Source organism: Physcomitrium patens, chromosome 23 (genome assembly GCF_059467195.1).
Source record: "Physcomitrium patens ecotype Gransden chromosome 23, ASM5946719v1, whole genome shotgun sequence".
Taxonomy (NCBI): Eukaryota; Viridiplantae; Streptophyta; class Bryopsida; order Funariales; family Funariaceae; genus Physcomitrium; species Physcomitrium patens.
This window is the reverse complement of record NC_143432.1, coordinates 3,076,846-3,095,696: the sequence shown is the minus strand read 5'-3', so window position 1 is coordinate 3,095,696 and position 18,851 is coordinate 3,076,846. Positions and strand designations below refer to the sequence as shown.

Genomic DNA, 18,851 nt, shown 5'->3' with positions numbered 1-18,851 from the left:
GGCATAATTTGAAGTCTTTTGTGCGTTTTAAGTACCTCAAAATCCTCTTTACTGTTTTCCAATGCATTGGTCCAGCCTTAGACACGTGTTGGCTCACAACACTCACTGCATACGCAAGATCCACTCTTGTAGCCACCATTGCATACATGAGTGAGCATATTGCTGCTTTGTATAGAAAACTTTGCATCTCACCTTCAACTTGTGCAAATTCCTCATCCGTGAGCTTCATCAACTTCAAATTTACCTCCAAGGGTGTTCCAATGGACTTACAATCCTCCATGTTGAATCGTTTCAACACTTCTTCAATGTACTTTGTTTGGCTCATTGTAATGGTCTTGTTACCACAATCTCTTACAAATTCCACTCCCACGAAATAGTGCAATTCTCCCAAATCACTCATCTCATATTCCTTCTCTAATTTGGCCTTCATCCAATCCATCTTTTCCATATTGTTAGCCAAGATGATCAAATCATCAACATAGAGGATTACAATCAGCAAGAACTCTCTAAATTGCATCACATACAATGAATGATCAGCTTCACTCCTTACAAATCTTTCATTGACAAAGAAGGTGTCAATTCGTTGGTACCATGCCCTTGGTGATTGTTTCAACCCACACAAAGATTTCTTCAATTTGCAAACAAGTTGTTCTTTGCCTTCTTGTACAAATCCTTGAGGTTGGTCCACATAGATGTCTTCTTGCAATTCTCCATTCAGAAAGGCCGTCTTCACATCTATTTGGTGTATTTCCAAATCCATTGCTGCCTCAATTACTACAATGGTCCTTATGGTGGTGAATTTGACAATGGGTACATAAGTCTCATTGAAATCAATTCCAACAACTTGTGAATATCTTTTAGCAACTAATCTTGCCTTGTGCCTCACCACCACACCCATTGCATCTCTTTTAGTCCTAAACACCCATTTACAACCAATACTAGATCGATTTGGTGGAAGAGGTGCCAATTTCCATGTACCATTGTCCATAAGAGATTGGTACTCTTCTTCCATGGCCTTCTCCCACTTGATTGCATCTTCACACTTCATAGCCTGACACAAAGACAATGGATCAACAAGAAGAACAATATTTGTATTTTCTTCACTTACTTGAAGGAAGATGTGATCCTTCCACCATTCGCCACGTTGCTTTCTTTCTCTCAAAAGATATCTCCTTTCATTGATTGAAGAACATTCACCTTGTTCTTTTCCAACTCTTAAACCTTCTCATTTCTCACTCAACGGTTGGAAGTCTTCATCATTGTCATCATCTCAATCTTCAACATCTTCATTTCTTTCATTACTGGTCCTATCAATTATAGGAGCCTTCATCTTTTCAACCTTCTTTGGCTTTTCATCTTCATCATCTTCATTGTGTTCATCTTCTTGTTTCTTTGCTGAATTCAAAGATGTGTCCACAAACACACCATTACTCCCACTTGCATACATCTCTAAGTGCTCACAAGCACTCTTGTGCTCTAAAAATACAACATCACGACTTTTGATGATCTTCTTGGTTTCCAAGCACATTAGCTTATATGCCTTAGTACCTTCACAATAACCAAGAAACACACACTTTGTACCTTTTGCATTAAGTTTGGACCTCATACAATCAAGTGTTTTTGCATGTGCAATGCAACCAAAGGTCCTCATATGGGAAATACAAGGTTGTCTACTACTCCATGCTTCTTGTGGTATCATTGATGCAAGAGCACTTGTTGGACATCTATTTCTTGTATATATTGCATTCACCACAGCTTTCGTCCAAAATTTATAGCTAAGGTTTTGAGCATGTAATATATTCCTTGTCATCTCTACAATGGTTTGATTTACTCTTTCAGCAACACCATTTTATTGTGGACTGTAAGGAGTTATGGTTTGTCTAGTAATTCCTTCATTCTTCAAATAAACATCAAATTGCTTAGTCATGTACTCACCTCCATTGTCTGTACGTAGCACCTTAATCTTGCATTCACTTTGTTTTTCAATAAGTGTTTTAAAATCCTTAAACCTCCAAAAGCATTCATTCTTGGCTTTAAGAATATAGATCCAAATCTTTCTTGAATAATCATCAATGAAAGTGAAGAAATACCTTGATCCTCCAATACTTGTATTTTTCATAGGTCCACATACATCTGAATGGACAATCTCCAGCAACTTGGTAGCACATAAAGCTACATTCTTTGGAAATGAGGCCCTTTGTTGTTTGCCTTGTATGCATCCTTTACATGCAAGTTGTTTTGCATTTTGGCTTGTATTTCCAAGATCTAAGCCACTTACTATGGTCTTGAGCTCTTTCATGCTCTTCACATTTAAATGGCCAAGGCGATGATGCCATATATTCAACTTATCTTCGTTTGATGTAAACTCAGTAAATGTAGCTACCTCCACTCCATTCACCTTTTTACAAATGAGGTAGTACAAATTTTCATCTTTCAAGCCTTTGAAGACCTTGTCTCCACTCAATGATCTTACAAAACATCCATTCATGTCAAATTGAACTTTAAAACCTTCCATTACAAGTTCACTCACCGAAAGAAGGTTTTGCTTCATCTTAGGTACATGAAGCATATTTTTGAGTCTGATCCGATTGGTTTGTCCATTCACAACCACCTCTACCATAATAGAGCCAATTCCAATGGCTTTACATGTACCACTATCTGCTAACACCACATTTGATGCTGGAATAGCTTCATAAGTATCAAATGAACACATATAAGGTGTCATATACTTGGAACATCCTGAATCCACAATCCATCTTGACATGGCAGCCATAGAGGTCCCATTTGGTGTCATGAATGCATAATCTTGTCCTCCAAACTCATCTTGCACACTATTTGCATTCTCCTTCTTTATTATTTTGCCTTTGTAGCAATTTCGAGCAAAATGGCCTATTTTGCCACAAATGAACCAAGATTTGACATTACCTTGTTGATTTGGATAGTTCCCCTTGCCTTGACGTGAATACAATGTTGTGTCACAGATACAGAAATACAGACTCGAGATCTAAGAAGAAGTTCAATAAGAACTGACAAGAACTAGATTAATCAAATGAATACAAGAACATCACCACAGAGGTGAACTAGAGCTCTAAGAGATGTGTTGTCAAGACTGAAGAACTCTTCAGCCTTGATTCCAATATATACTCCTATTTAGGAAGCTTCTCAAGCAACTTCTACCAACTAAGAAGCTTCTAGAAGGTTCCAGAGACTTGCTTCTAGAAGGTTCTAAAAACTTATCTCTAGAAGGTTCTAAAGACTATGTTCCTAACATCTTCTATCAACTAAGAAGCTTCTAGAAGGTTCTAGAGACTTACTTCTAGAAGGTTCTAGAAACTTGTCTCTAGAAGGTTCTAAGGACTATGTCCCTAACATCACCCCCTCCTTTAGCTTCGAGGTCTCTAAGAAGCAATGTTGTTGTTAATTAGTACCAACGCAATAAAACAAAGATCTGTCGCATAACGTCTGCTATAAACTCCAACTGTTGTTCACGAGGCAAGTGGTTCATTGGCCCTTGAAGCCAACTGTAGTGGCCCACTCCTTCAACTTCTGACCAAGCATAAACTTCCGTGTCATCATTGTGAAATTGTCCTACAAACACGCCTTCTGACTGACCATCGTAAGCAGGCTCGGATTCAAATACAATCACCAGTGATTAGTTACTCGATATCCTCTGTCGTCGTCATGGTGTAGGCAGTTCTTCATCTCAAGGTTCCCTTCGTGAGCTAGTCGGTTGAGATAATCTGACTGACATAGTATCTATCTCTTGGCTATCCATATCAGAAGACAAAACTATGGCTACTGAAAAAATTCTATTTTATCTTGGAGAAAATAACCACATCAATTACGAATTTTGGTGGTGCTCTTCCCTTTTCTTATATTCTTGGATAAGCAAGCTTCAAAAGGACCGGCTTAGGTTTATGAGGATGTTGTTGATGAAACTCTTGTACCTTTTGTGGCGCATTGGCGAGATTTTTAGCTGGCTCCCACGTTCGCTCATTAATATCGTAGCCGCACCAATGAACAAGATACTCCAAATTCTTGTGATCTATGTATACGATCACTAGGTGTGCAGCTCCTTCAAGAAAGTGATGCCATTCTTGGAAAGAATCCACTATAGCAAGAAGTTCCTTATCATGGATCTCATAATTGATTTCAGCAGCAGAGAACTTTTGAGAATAGAATGCAACCGGATAGAGCTTCTTGTCTTCTCCCATTTGTGAAAGTACAGCTCTCAAAGCAAATTCCAAAGCATCAGTTTCTAAATAAAAGGCCTTTGTAAAGTCTGGATGTACCAAGGTTGGAGCCGTAGTAAATGCCATCTTCAAGTCTTGAAACGCCTTCTCCGCTAGAGGTCCCCATTCCAGCTTATCCTTGCATGTCAATCGAGTGAGAGGAGTAGTAACTTGAGAGTAATTCTTCATGAAGATCCAATAGAAGTTGGCAAAACTAAGAAAGCATTGTACGTCTCTAACCGTCTTCGGAACCTCCCAGGACTTGATTGCTTCCACTTTCTTGGGGTCCATCTTCAAGCCTTCCGTAGTCGCAATGAACCTCAGAAACTCCATCTCTATTTAGTGAAATAAACACTTCTCCAATTTGGCATATAATCCTCGCTCGCGTAGTTTCTCCAAGACCAAACGAACGTGCTTTTCATGCTCTTCCTCGTTTTTGGAGAATATCAAAATATCATCCAAATAGATGACAACAAAATCGTCAAGGTGCTCTCAGAAAATATCATTCATTATATGTTGAAAGACCGCTGGAGCATTGGTAAGACCAAAGGGCATGACATTATACTCAAAATGGCCATACCTTATATGGAACGCTGTCTTCCACTCATCTCCTTCTTTGATTCGTACAAGGTTGTAAGCTCTCCTTAGATCAATTTTCGTAAAGATCCTTGCACGTCTAAGTTCTTCTAAGAGACCACAAATCAAGGGTAACGGATAACGATTCTTCTTTGTTACCTTGTTGAGGCCTCGATAGTCCATGCACATTCGCAACGAGCCATCTTTCTTCTTCACAAATAAGATGGGTGCTCCAGCTGACGATTTTGAATGACGGATAAAGTTCTTGGCTAGATTCTCGTCGATGTACTTCCGCAACTCCGCCAACTCCATCTGCGATAGATTGTAGATTGGGCCAAAAAGCGGTTGTGCTCTTTCTTGCAAGTCTATGGCACAATCATATGGTCAGTGTTTCGATAGCATGTCGGCATTCTTCTTTTGAAACACGTCTTTAAAATCCTTATTTTGCTCAAGTATACTTGTTGTCGAGATCTTCTCCCCGATAGTTAGAGCCGCATAAATGACAAACAGTGTGCCTTCCTTAGACGATCTTATAAACGCTCTTGCTCCAATGAATAAGGATTTCTCTATTCGGGGTTTTCTACTAGGCTTGCTCTTAGGTGGTTTTGTGGGAAAGGTCATCTTCTGCAACTTCCAATCTATGGATGGGTTATGCTTTTCTAACCAGGAAAGACCAAAAATAAAAGGATTTGATGGAGTTCTAATAATATTGAAAATAATATGACTACTATGGCCCTTAAACGTCACTTCTATAGGTTTTGATTCATGGGTGACACTATGAGACAATGAAGGTCATCTATCTATGACCTCAACGTGAACAGGTTTGGATTTTTGTACTAAAGGGATCTTATGACACTTCGCAAATTCTTCGTCTAAAAAACAAGCAGATGCTTCTGAATCTAATAATGCTAAGGTTCTCAATTTTTGAGGGCCAATAAGCAAAGGGATTGTAAAGCAAAGGGCAGGTTGAGCGGAAAGAAAGGAACCTGGTTGTTGTTGCGATATTTTACTGTCCAGCCGCATGGTTCTTATTGTGGCTGGGCATGCTCATTTTCCTGAACAAACACACATCTAATCCTGATAATACGTCGATTTTGCTTCTTGGGGTAGTTTCCAACTTTGTGGCCTTCTTCACCGCAATACAAGCATAGACCTTCCTCCATACGCCGCTTTTTTTCTTCTAGGGTAAGGGATTTGACACGTATTGCATCAATTTGTATGTCTTCTATCTCTGAATGTGAATTCACGCTGCTTGCCAACATAGTTGAGGCATGGCGAACCGTATGTTGTCTTGAACGTTGGTCTTGGCGCCATTGGAATAGGTGATTATCGCACTTCACAGCTTAGCTAATAGCTTCATTCAGCGTTTGTGGATCAGGAAGAGTTAACAGCAAATCCTTCACATCATCCCTTAAACTCCAATAGAATTGACTCATCAACGCATCTTTGTCCCAATTGATGTCGCATGCTAATTGCCTGAAGTCCAATGCATAGACTGATGTAGAACGCATCCCTTGTCGTAGTGACTAGATCTTTCTTGTAGCCCATCAAACCTTATCGTGTTCACCAAATGCTTCCGCAAACGCCTCCAAAAAAGTTTCAAAGTTGTTTAGTATGGACGATAGTTTCTCAAACAAAGGAGCAAACCATGATAGAGCTTGCCCTATAAGTAAGGTTCCAACAAGCCCAACACGTGACTCCTCCGTTAGATAGTGTTCGGGCTATAAAATTGTTATCAACCTGATTTGATTGACGAATCTTCAAAATTTGGAATGCGTACCATCGAACTTATCCGATAGGCTAACTCGGGGCTCCTTATGTTGTAGAACCAGCGGTGCTTGTCAAACCTAAGGCAAAGTTGCTTCTCCAAGTGCAGAAGTTTGAGGCTGGTACAACCTAGATTGTGCCATCCTAGATGCTCCATCATTATGAAGCCTTGCCACGACTCCTTCAATCTCTGCAGTTCTTTGCGATAACGTAGCGAGGGCATTCATGATAGCATCTACCTTGGACTCCAAACTTTCCGTCATACTAATGTCTTGACCTCCGGCCATTCTAAGAGAAGGACAGAAATGACTCTACAAGTAGACAATATTGGTTTAGAAGAGGGTACTCCGCAACCTCTAAAATGCCTTAAGAGCTTCAAGAAAAAGGTAATCCACTCTCTCCAAGAAGAATAAGACTACAATACTGTAACAAAAGAAATATCAGTTTGGACGAGGGTAATCCGCAACCTCTAAAATGCTACTATACTTCCAAGCAGAGGGGTAATCCGCACTCTAACAAAGAAGAAACTAACTCTGATATCTGACGTGAGTGAAGTCCCGACAAACTGTCAAGGACACAAAAATATAGACTCGAGATCTAATAAGAAGTTCAAGAAGAACTGGCAAGAACTAGATTAATCAGATGAAAACAACACCAGAGAGGTGAGCTAGAGCTCCAAGAGATGTGTTGTCGAGACTGAAGAACTCTTCAGCCTTAATTCCAATATATACTCCTATTTAGGAAGCTTCTCAAGTAACTTCTACCAACTAGGAAGCTTCTAGAAGGTTCCAGAGACTTGCTTCTAGAAGGTTCTAGAAACTTATCTCTAGAAGGTTCTAAGGACTATGTCCCTAACATCTTCTACCAAGTAAGAAGCTTCTAGAAGGTTCGAAAGACTTGCTTCTAGAAAGTTCTAGAAACTTGTCTCTAGAAAGATCTAGAAATTTGTCTCTAGAAGGTTCTAAGGACTATGTTCCTAACATGCTGAAACTTCACTTTGGAGCTCCTTTTCTTTCTTCTTGGTTACTTCATGGGCAAGTCTTGCTGTCACATAGTCCATTGTATGTTCTGTTAGCTTGATGAACTCCAATGCTACAATAAGGTAGTTGTAGGATTTGAGAAGAGTCATTAGTAAGGTCATGACAATATCACTTTCTTCTAAAGGCTTGTCAACAATTGCTAATTGGTTTGCAAGAGCCTTTACCTTATTGATATGAGCCATGAAGTCTTCACCTTCTTCCATCTTGCAAGTAAAGAACTTCCTCCTTATATAAATGATGTTGGATAAGTTCTTGCTCTCATAGATATTGCAAAGAGTCTTCCATGCTTCCGCTGGTCCTTTATAAGAGATAATGTAAGAGAAGTTGGCTTCATCCACATTTATTGCAATCAATCCAAAAGCCTTCTTTTCACAACGCTTGAACTCCTTCTTCTCTTTCATATCAGCATCTTTGCTTGGAGCCTCTTCACTTTCATCTACAATATCCCAAAGATCCAAAGATGCCAACAAAAGCTCCATTTTGACCTTTCAATGGTAGAAATTTTCACCTCTAAACTTCTCAATAACTCTCAAGCCTTCACCCTCACTTGAAGCCATGTCTAAGGCAGAGTTGTATCATTAAAGGTTGTAAGAGGAAGTCCTAATGCTCTTAAAATCAGCAAGAAGGTTTAGTTGCCTTAGAATCACAGAATCCTTCTTGGTGAACAAACTAGTATTTTTACTCTCAAAAACACTCTCAACTTCACTTCTAAGGCTTCTCACAAGTCTGGTGACCTTTCCAAATCTAAATTATCACTCTAATATCTCTCTTATATTCACAAGTCACCTCTATATATCAAAAGAGGTGTATAAAGCAAAATAAGCAACTTTATGTGATAAATCAGCCATCAACACAAAAATGCTCTTAACTACAAGTAAGTTCAAACCAAGATCTAGATCTAGATCTGAATCTGAAAGTTAGGTACTTTTAATGCCTAACATCAACAACAACAATTTCATCTACTCCACACTTACAAAATAAAATACTTCAAAGACTTCAAAAGACACTCAAGAAAATGTGAGTGGGCCAATAACCTATTGAAGAAAAAGAAGTCAAAAGGCTACAAACACTTAGCATCAGCAAGGATTGTACTCTAATAGAAGTGTGGAGGAAGATGATTCTTCCTTCCAACACTCTTTACTTATAAAAGGTGGTTTGCTTACCAACGAGGCAACTTCCATCCATTTGATATTACATCTGTTTCTACCTCTTCTTAGTAAAGCCTCGGTACCACCATAATAACTTACTTTACTTCTTTACTGCCTTTTTACTATTAGCAACATACTATGCTTAAACTTTATGTAGTTGTAACTAAGCAAGTACTAGCTATTCTTCAACAAGGAAAGGGAAAGGAAAGCAGGATCCGTGTAAAAAATAGTAAGAAGCTAAAAGACTAGAAGTAAATATATATATATATATATATATATATATATATTTTATCTGTGGCATTACATATCTTAAAAATACTTAAATAAAATAAAATTTTAAATATATTTTTTATATTTTTAAAAAAATTAGCTATCAATTTAAATAATTCTACAATAGAAATTAGATTTTTCAAGAAAAAATTAAAAGCATACAGAAAGATTTTATTTCCGCTACTAAAATTAATATAATCTGATCCTTTTATGGAAAAAATAAAATGTTATTTAAATTTTATTTCTAAATATTTAATTTCTATGAATTTAAATTACCAAAAAGTTAATAAAAAGATAAATATAATTATTAGCTATAAAAATATTTATTAATTGTATATTTATCTTACTTTTATTATTATATTTGAAACTTTTATATTAAAAAATTTAGAACAATTCATTAAAAAGTCAAAAAACTAATGGCTTTTAAAAAATTATAAAAATAATAAATATATTTTTATAAACATATCAGCTAAGTCTTATATAACATTCCTAAAAATATATTTGAATTTCTAAATTTTATGTTACATATTAAAATCAAATATAATAGATTTTTCTACACCATTGAATTGATTAAAACTAATACAATAGCTTGCAATCTAATATTTCATATAATCAATTCTTTTTGCTAAATTCTTTATTTAAACTTTTAATGTAAATTCTTTAAACTTAGAATAAAGATGATTGTATTTATAGTATATCAAATAACGTTTTTATTTTACTTCTGATATATTTTCTAATATATATTTATATATATTTTAATTTTATTTAAAAAATTCTAATACATTATATTATATTATATATTTCTATTATATTTTTGATTTAAGATATATCCAATTGTTGACATTTACTAAAATTGGAGTAGAATTGATTAAAAAAATAATATAAGTATAACCTCTATATCTTAATTTGATAAGAAAATAAAGATATATATATATATATATATATATATATAGATAATAAATTAACATAAAACCCAAAAGTCTTAAGATCACTGAAATTTATTTCAATTTTTATAAATATTATAAAAAAATAAATCAATTTTTATTTTAAGTAATTAATTTTTTATATTTATGTGATTATATTCACTTCAGCATAAAATCTTGAATTGAAATCATTAAGTTGATAAGTTTTATTATAAAAATTATATATTTCTTTAGTTTAAAAAAATTTGATGTATAAATTTATATAAGTGTATTTCAATATACATTCAAGTTAACTATGCAACCAAATAAAATTTTATAACCTAATAAATAAAAAATTAAATTATAAATATTTCTTATGTTGTAGCTTTTTCTTAAATACATTTTAAAAAATATAAATCTTTGCTAATTTTATTACAAATTTTTTTCTTTCAAAAAATACAAGACTTAATAGCACAACTAGTGTGATTTTTTGATTTATCTTAAGATGTGATTGAAATCTAACATCATAATAATATTTTATGTTTATATTAAATTTTAATCTAAAAATCTACAAGCAAAAGAGTTTTTATGAATTTCTTCCTATATAAGATTATAAATGATTAGTAAAAAAAATAACTTCCAAAAAATTAAACACTCATTTTAAATTTAATTTAAATCTACTTGAATTTTTTAGTTAAATGTATAAACTTTATTTCAAAAAAAGATAGTTTATGAATATATATATATATATATATATATATATATCATTTCTGAAAGTTAGCCATTATCATAATTTATTTTCCAACTATCAGACTTCAAACTTTTATAATAAATCAATAATTTATGTAATTCCTCATATTATATTTTCAATAATATTACTACTAAAACTTAGTAATTTTATATATTAATTTTTTTTTGCATACAGCATATTTACAAATTTAATATTTAGTATTCAATATTTTTTGTTTTTATTGACTTTCATTCAATACTTTGTATTGACATTAATCATTCAATCTTCATAAAATTCTTGATTAATTTAAGATCCTATTATTTATTTATGACTAATTTCTAAATATAAAAAAATGTTACTTTAGAACCTAATTACATTTAGGGATGTCACTACTTCTTTAATACTTAATATAGATAAATGAAATGTAAACATATTTCATATTATTTTTATTGTCTTTGAGATCTTTCAATATATAAATATATGCATAATTAAATAACTATTCAACATGTTTTAAAAGTAATATCTTTTGATATCTTTAGAATTATTATAAAATAAAGATATAAAAATATAATTTTGTAATATTATAATTTATTATAATCCTTTTATATGCATTTTGCAAAGACTTTATGCATAATAAATTTATTCAAAAAAAAATCAAATAGATTTTTTCTCATCTATATGATGGTACCAAAACAATGTTAACCAAGTGTAGATGAAACATTTAACTACTTAGTATTGTATGTTTGTGGTTCACATTGTAAATCCAACTTATTGAAATTTATCTAACTAAGTATAAAAATTGAAGAAAATAATGAAGAATTTCCGAGTGAAATAATTATCCATAAGAATTTGATAATATATAAGCATTCTTTTATTGATTATTCAATTCATAAAAAATAATTCTTCAATAAACGAATTGATAAACTAGATGCTTTTGATTATTATACGTTTGGATTCAGTATGTCGAATCAGTAGAGTTGTTTAGGCGATGCAGGGGTCACTGCAATGAACTGACATGAAAGTTGGACTTATCACTTGGGAAACAAGTGTAAATCGGCACTGCGAGATATTATGAGAAACCGCTGAGTCCATAATACATGCATCTCTCCTAGCAATACCTTCAATCAACAAAATAGAAAATAAATTTGATGGTTTGCATCTTGGTGTAACAATACATCCCTTAAATAAGGTAAAAAATTGTAGCATAGCAATTAATACAGTCAAACAAGTCGAGAATCCACCAAGCCACAAAGAAGAGAACATCGCGTTTCACAGAGATTTAACTGAAAATGGCACTGTCAAGAGGCATTCCAATTTGTGTTTAGAAGGGCTGTGGCTGCTGGGTCTGAGTAAGAGCAACAGTGAACGGCTTGTGTAGAGAACACAACTCCATAACCCATACCTGTCAGCAGAAAGTTGAAACTAAGTTGACAAAAGTGCTTATCCCAGTTGCTGGAGCTTGCGAAGATCTGTACTGATGTCCTGCAACGTTTCGTCGTCAAGTCCCTTGATGTCCACCCATTCCATACCATCAAACTTATTATGAGGATTAGGGCCTCCTAACTCAGGCAGGACAAATGAAGTATCTGAGATATCATCACGGTCTTGCTTGTCTACCCCAGAGATGGGCGGTGGAACTGCGTATCCATTTGGAGGAGCGTTCCGCATGCGAAATAAGTTCAACCCGCTTATTATAGGCGTCTTTGTTTCTAACAGACAACAGTCAAGTATGAGAACCCAGTGACCACGTTCAGTTTTGAGACACAAGGACGTACCTTCAATTCCTCAGAATGTATTTGCCCATTAGTTCACTCACATTTACGGACAATAAGATACCTTACATGTAGTTTTTTGTTGCCATCAACTAGAAGACAATTCATTGATAAAGTAATTAGTTGTTCTTTGCCATGCTTTTCAATGATAATTCACAACGATAAACTCAATTACGAACTTCACAATCACAGTGTATAGATGAGCGTGTGTACCTGATGTAGAACTAGGGTTCTCTCGATTGAAAGAATTCTTTTTAATTCCGCGCAGACAACAACTAAGCATGACAATGGAAGCAACTAAGATTCCTCCAAGAGCGGAACCTACGGCAATACCAGCCACCGCTCTACCGCTTAATCCCCTATTATCTGCATCAATTGTGCCATTATCTTGGGCCAATGCCACTCTGACTACTGGCAATGGTGGATTTGAAGGAACCTTGACAAGCAACGCCAAATCGTGGCCTCGTAACAATATGGCAGCTTGGCTACATCCCAACCACAGAAATGTCAAAACCAGCTTTGCAAATACTCTTCCCTTGCAGCTTTCGTGCCGCAGCATTTTGAAGTGGCATGGAGGAGTTTTTAGGAGAAAGCCACCTTCTCAATCGAACCCTTGAAATCACCTGTTTATGAAGAAATTATTGGTCAGAAGTTTGTCAGTATATAACCGTTTGGACGTCCTTTCTACAATTACACTCACTCAAAACAATCCCTCAGACTACGAAAGCTAGAGGTTGAAGAGTTCCAAGATATAAAGCATGGAAACTTTAACATTCTGCTAAGCGGTGTGTTTGAACTTCCCAGGAGAACAGAACATGATGTATTTCCGGACTGAAGTATTGACCAGAAATGCCAGTATTGCAGTAACAAGGAGCACAAAAAATAGTTTAGAATGCTAGTAGCAGTTGATCATACTCTTGGTTACAAATAAATAAAACTGTAAGCACTAAGAAACTTCAAACCTAATACTCCCGATCAAGTATGGAGCGATTGAATCATCCTCTCATTGTCCTTTCATCGAAATGAATCTCCTCAGTCGCAACCTGAACACGTATGAGATGGATACCAGGCGCAATCGAACACGAAAAACAAACTGGTCACTGTACCTACGGCAGATTTGGTGTATGTACTCACCAACACAAAAATGTATCGCTTACTGAAACTCTTCCGCATTGACCATTACTCACAAGGTTCTGCGATCAATGTTTGAAAGAAACGCAGAACGCCGTTACTGGGCACAGAACCCCTCCAGACCCTCTCCTGTACTTCCACACTGTTAGCTACAGCTAAGGGGGGGCATGAGGAAGGGGGGGATGAGAAGTGGTGGCACTCATGGGAATTTATTTGAAGGTGTCCAGCGCTGGGGGGCGAGGCTGCGTCATTGCAGTGGAGGGGGAAAGGGGAAGGGAGAGGGGAGGGGGAGTGGAAAGCCCGACAGACAGACAGACACTCTCCTACTGCACTGAGCGAGCCCAGGGATACTTGCTTACTTGAGAGTAGTAGTCAGTCAGACAGGGTCTCCTTTTCTTTCTTTTTTTTTTTTTTTTTTTTTTTTTCTTTTATTATTGCTCCTCATTCCTGGTCAATCCCCCCCCCCCTCCAAAGAGTTGTTGCCCTTGAGGAGGGAAGGGGGACTAACGGACCAAGCATCCCACTCCTCATGTGAACTGCTCCCGTTTGATGATAAGTTTTCATCTCTTTGCCATGGATCACATTTTCAAACGTCCATTTTATCAAGGACAAAACTTCTAAGTTTTTAGTTGGTGGAATAATATTTTAAACATGTTCATTGTCCTTACAATATTTTATTATTTTTTAAGTACAAATCTTAGCATATTGAGTTTTTTGTCCATCCATTAAATTTCTTGCAAGCAAAATATATAAGATTATATTAAAAACTAAAATTTTATAATATTTAAAATTATAGCACCATTTAAATTTAGAAAGATTGATGATTATTTTGATACCAAATAAATGTAATAAAGACATATTAATAGGTAGATTTAGAATATAAGATAAGATCTAGTTGAGATAAGATAAGATCTTTGTGTGATATAATAGTATTTGATTTTGATATGATAGGATCTTATATTGAAGAAATAGAACTTTGAAGTCACAACACATAGCATTAGTAAGGTTATACATAAAGAGAGTATGGAGTAAGATATCTCTCTTTTCCATCACCCAATACTTATAGGTTGTAGTTGTTGTCCTACAAGACAACTTCTACTCTTTGACTTTTATACACATGATACTTAGTCATAGGATCCTTTGGCATCTAATGTACTTTAAGGATATCCTATGGTCTTTGGATCCTTTGGCATCTAACGTACCTCAAGGATATCCTATGGTCCTTAAATCCTTTAGCATCTAACGTACTTTGAAGATATTCTATGGTCCTTGGATCCTTTGGCATCTTACTAACCTAAAGGGTATCCTATGCCAAACACTAATTATTTCTTAGTTCATACTTTATCTTCTTAACTTTGACTCTTGATCTTTGACTTCGTCCTATATCCATAGGATGTTCTTTTCATATATCAAGAGTCAATCCTTTGATGATTAGTAACTTATCTAAGGTAATATCTTTTACTATATAATTTATTCTATTTTTACTTACTTATTTCAAGACTTCCACTTTGCTAGTGATCAAGGGGCTTTCAATCCTAAAACCTTTCTTAACATGTGATGTCTATCCTTTACTAATATATTTGTCAACAAATCAACAAGCATGTCTTGCATTGCGTAATATTTCATATCAATTACTCCCATTTTTTTTGTATAAAGAGATGTTGAATGTCAATGTGCTTAGTCCTTGAATGATGCTTTGGATTCTTTACAAAGATAAGACATTTTTAATTATCACACTTCATTAGAATTGCTTCTATTTACACTACTCCAATGTCTTTCAAAAGTTGTCTTAGCCATATTGCTTCCATTGCACTATGACTTACTGCCATGTAATCTGCCTCTATTGTTGACCTTACAATTGTTGGTTGTCTCTTACAATTCCATGAAATTGCTCCCATTTCAACAAAGTATACATATCCCATTGTTGACCTTCTATCATTTGCATCTCCAATCCAATCCACATCACAATAACCATGTATAGTAATGTTATGACCTCCAAGACATAATTTGAAGTTCAAAGTATCTTTTAAGTACCTCATGATTCTTTTAATGGTTGCCCAATGGATTGGTCCAACCTTTGACATGTGTTGGCTCACAACACTCACTACATTTGCAAGATCCACCCTTGTGCCAACCATTGCATACAATAAAGAGCCCACTGTTGCCTTGTATGAAATACCTTACATTTGTCTTTCAACTTCAGTAAACTCTTCTTCCGTAAGCTTCATCAACTTCAAATTGGCTTCCAAAGGTGTTCCTATAGGCTTAGACTATTTTATGTTGAATCATTTCAATACTTCTTCAATGTACTTATTTTGGCTTATTATAATAGTCTTCTTAGCACAATCTCTCACAAACTCTACTCCTAAATAATAGTGAAGCTCTTCCAAATCACTCATCTCATACTCTTTTTTTAACTTTATCTTCAACTAATCTATCATCTTTATAGCATTAGTTGAGATAATCAAATCATCAATATAGAGGATGACAATCAATATGAATTCATTTGATTGCATCACATACAATGAATGATCAACTTCACTCGTTTCAAACTCTTCATTCACAAAGAATATATCAATATGTTAGTACCATGCTCTTGGAGATTGCTTGATCCCATACAAGCATTTCTTCAACTTACAAACAAGGTCTTGTTTGCCATCTTCAACAAATCCTTGAGGTTAATCAATGTAAATGTCTTCTTTTAACTTTTTATTCAAAAAAGCCGTTTTCACATTCATTTGATGCATCTCCAAGTCCATTGTTGCCCCAATTGCCACAATGATTCTAATTGTCGTGAATTTGGCCATGAGAGCAAATGTCTCATTGAAATCAACTCCAGCAACTTCTGAGTATTTTTTAGCAATCAACTTAGCCTTTTATCTTACAATATTGCCCATTACATCTCTTTTGATTCTAAACACCTACTTATAACCAATTGAAGATCAATTTGATGGAAGTTTAGTCAATTTTTATGTTCCATTTTTTATGAGTGATTTGTATTCTTCTTCCATAATATTCTTCCACTTCATAGCATCCATGGACTTCATTGCATCACATAAACTCAAGGGATTAATAAAGAGTATACCATTAGCATGTTCTTTACTTACTTCAAAAAAAATATGGTTCTTTCACTATGCATTAAGTTGTTTTCGATCTCTTAAAAGATATTTCCTTTTACTTGATGAAGATTCACCTTCATGCTTTCCAATAGCTCTTATAATCTTCTTTTTTCTTAAAACTTGTCTCTTTATACTTAAAGGTTGATATTCCTCATCACCATCATGATCTTCAATATGTTAATTATCTTCATTGCTAGTTTTAGCAATTATAGGCATCTTATGATCTACCTTCTTTGGTTCTTCATCTTAATTTGAAATTCTACTATCTTGACTATCATCATCTTTTTCTTCTTTCATTACTAGATTTAAAGATGTGTCTCCAAACACACCATTACTGCCACTTGGACACATCTCTGAGTGCTCACAAGCACTCTTGTGCTTCAAAAATTCTACATCACGACTTTTAATGATTTTCTTGGTTTCTAAATACATGAGCATATATGCTTTGGTACCTTCATAATACTCAACAAATATATATTTTGTTTCTTTTGCATCAAGTTTGGACTTCATCCAATCTGATTTTTTTGCATAAGCAATGCTTCCAAAGATCCTCATGTATGAAACTCAAGGTTTTTTGCCACTAAAATCTTCTTGTAGAATCATTGATGTGAGTGCACTTGTTGGACATCTATCCCTTGTATGCACTATATTGACCACAGCTTCTATCTAATATTCATGCCCAAGGATTTGTGCATGAAGCATACTTCTTATCATCTCCACAATAGTACAATTTACTCTTTTAGCAACTCCATTTTGTTGTGGAGTATAAGGAATTGAGGTTTGTCTTACAATGCCTTGATTTCTCAAAAATTCATCAAAATGCTTTGACATGTATTCACTTCTATTGTCTGTGTGCAACACTTTTATCTTCCACTTACATTACTTCTCTACAAGTGCCTTGAATTCTTTAAACCTTGAGAAACACTTACTCTTGGCTTTAATGATGTATATCCACACCTTTCTTGAGAAATCATCAATAAATGTCACAAAGTACCTTACTCCTCTTTTTGATGGTGTCTTCATTGGTCCATAAACATCAAAATGAACTATCTCCAATAATTTGCTTATACATGTTGTAATTCCACTTAGAAATGAAGCTCTTTGTTGTTTGCCTTGGATATAACCTTCACAAATAAGTATCATAGCATTGTAGCTGAATTGACCAAGATCTTAGCCACTTACCTTATATTAGAGCTCTTTGATGCTTTTGGTATTCAAATGATCAAGTCATTGATGCCAAATGCCAAACTTGTCCTGATTTTGTAGAAAAACAGTATATTCTACTATTTCAATTCCATTCACCTTCTTATAATTGATGAAGTAGAGGTTGCCATCTCTAAGGCCTTTTATAACATGTTATCTACTCAATGTCTTTACAAAACACCTATCCATGTCAAATTAAATTTTATAACCATGTGATAGAAGTTTGCTCACCGATAGAAGGTTCTTTTTCATCTTTGGAACATGTAAGACTTCTTTCAATCTAATCCTTATGATTTGGTCCTTCACCACAATCTCTACCATAATGGAACCAATCCCAATAACTTGTACCATGTCATTATTTCTCAACCATACTTTTGTTGCTGAAATTGCTTCATAAGTGTCAAATAAAAACTAATATGGTGTCATGTGTTTAGTAGCACCAAAATCTATAATCGACTTAGACATGGCAATTAAAAGGCTCTTACACTTACTATGAAAGCATAATCATTTCTTCTAAAACTATCATTAGCATTGTTTGCATTTTTCATATCTCTTCTATTAGCCTTGTACTAATTTTTAGCAAAATGACCTGATTTTCTATAAATATAGTAATTTTTTATGTTACTTTTTGAATTATCATGTTGGTGTAGAAAGTTATCTTTGCCTTATGTTAAGAATAGAGCCAAATCATTACTTTGAAGCTCATTTTCTTTCTTTTTAGTTATTTCATGTACAAGTCTTGATGTGACATAGTTCATGGTAAGTTCAATCATGTTGATAGACTCCAATGCCATAATGAGGTAGTTATATGACTCAAAAAGACTCATGAACAATATCAATACAATTTCTCTATCATCAACTAGCATGTCAATAATTGCTAGTTGGTTTGCAAGTGCTTTTATCTTATTGACATGAGCTATGAGGTGATGTCCTTCTTCCATCTTTACTATTAAGAACTTCT

The 18,851-nt window shown here is 34.6% G+C and overlaps 1 protein-coding gene and 1 long non-coding RNA gene across 2 annotated transcripts; one reads left to right on the top strand and one right to left on the bottom strand.

Moving 5' to 3' along the window:
• Positions 1–11,825: 11,825 nt before the first annotated feature.
• Positions 11,826–12,996, bottom strand: LOC112275739 (uncharacterized). The gene is made up of 2 exons (XM_073530460.2): positions 12,651–12,996; positions 11,826–12,374 (listed from the first exon to the last, which is right to left on the bottom strand). Exons 1-2 carry the CDS (start codon positions 12,994–12,996, stop codon positions 12,106–12,108), a joined length of 615 nt encoding a protein of 204 aa, XP_073386561.1. The 3' UTR covers positions 11,826–12,105.
• LOC141044799 (uncharacterized) lies at positions 12,317–13,061 on the top strand. The gene is made up of 2 exons (XR_012216519.2): positions 12,317–12,457; positions 12,706–13,061. It is a non-coding gene; the product is annotated as an uncharacterized LOC141044799 (long non-coding RNA).
• Positions 13,062–18,851: the final 5,790 nt, after the last annotated feature.

What these genes read in the sequence shown, in the direction of transcription:
- LOC112275739 (XM_073530460.2), bottom strand. Translation starts at nt 12,996, where the DNA reads ATGCTGCGGCACGAAAGCTGCAAGGGAAGAGTATTTGCAAAGCTGGTT. An exon ending in GAACCCTAGTTCTACATCAG is followed by an intron (nt 12,375 to 12,650) that starts GTACACACGCTC and finishes GTTGTCTGTTAG; the next exon opens with AAACAAAGACGCCTATAATA.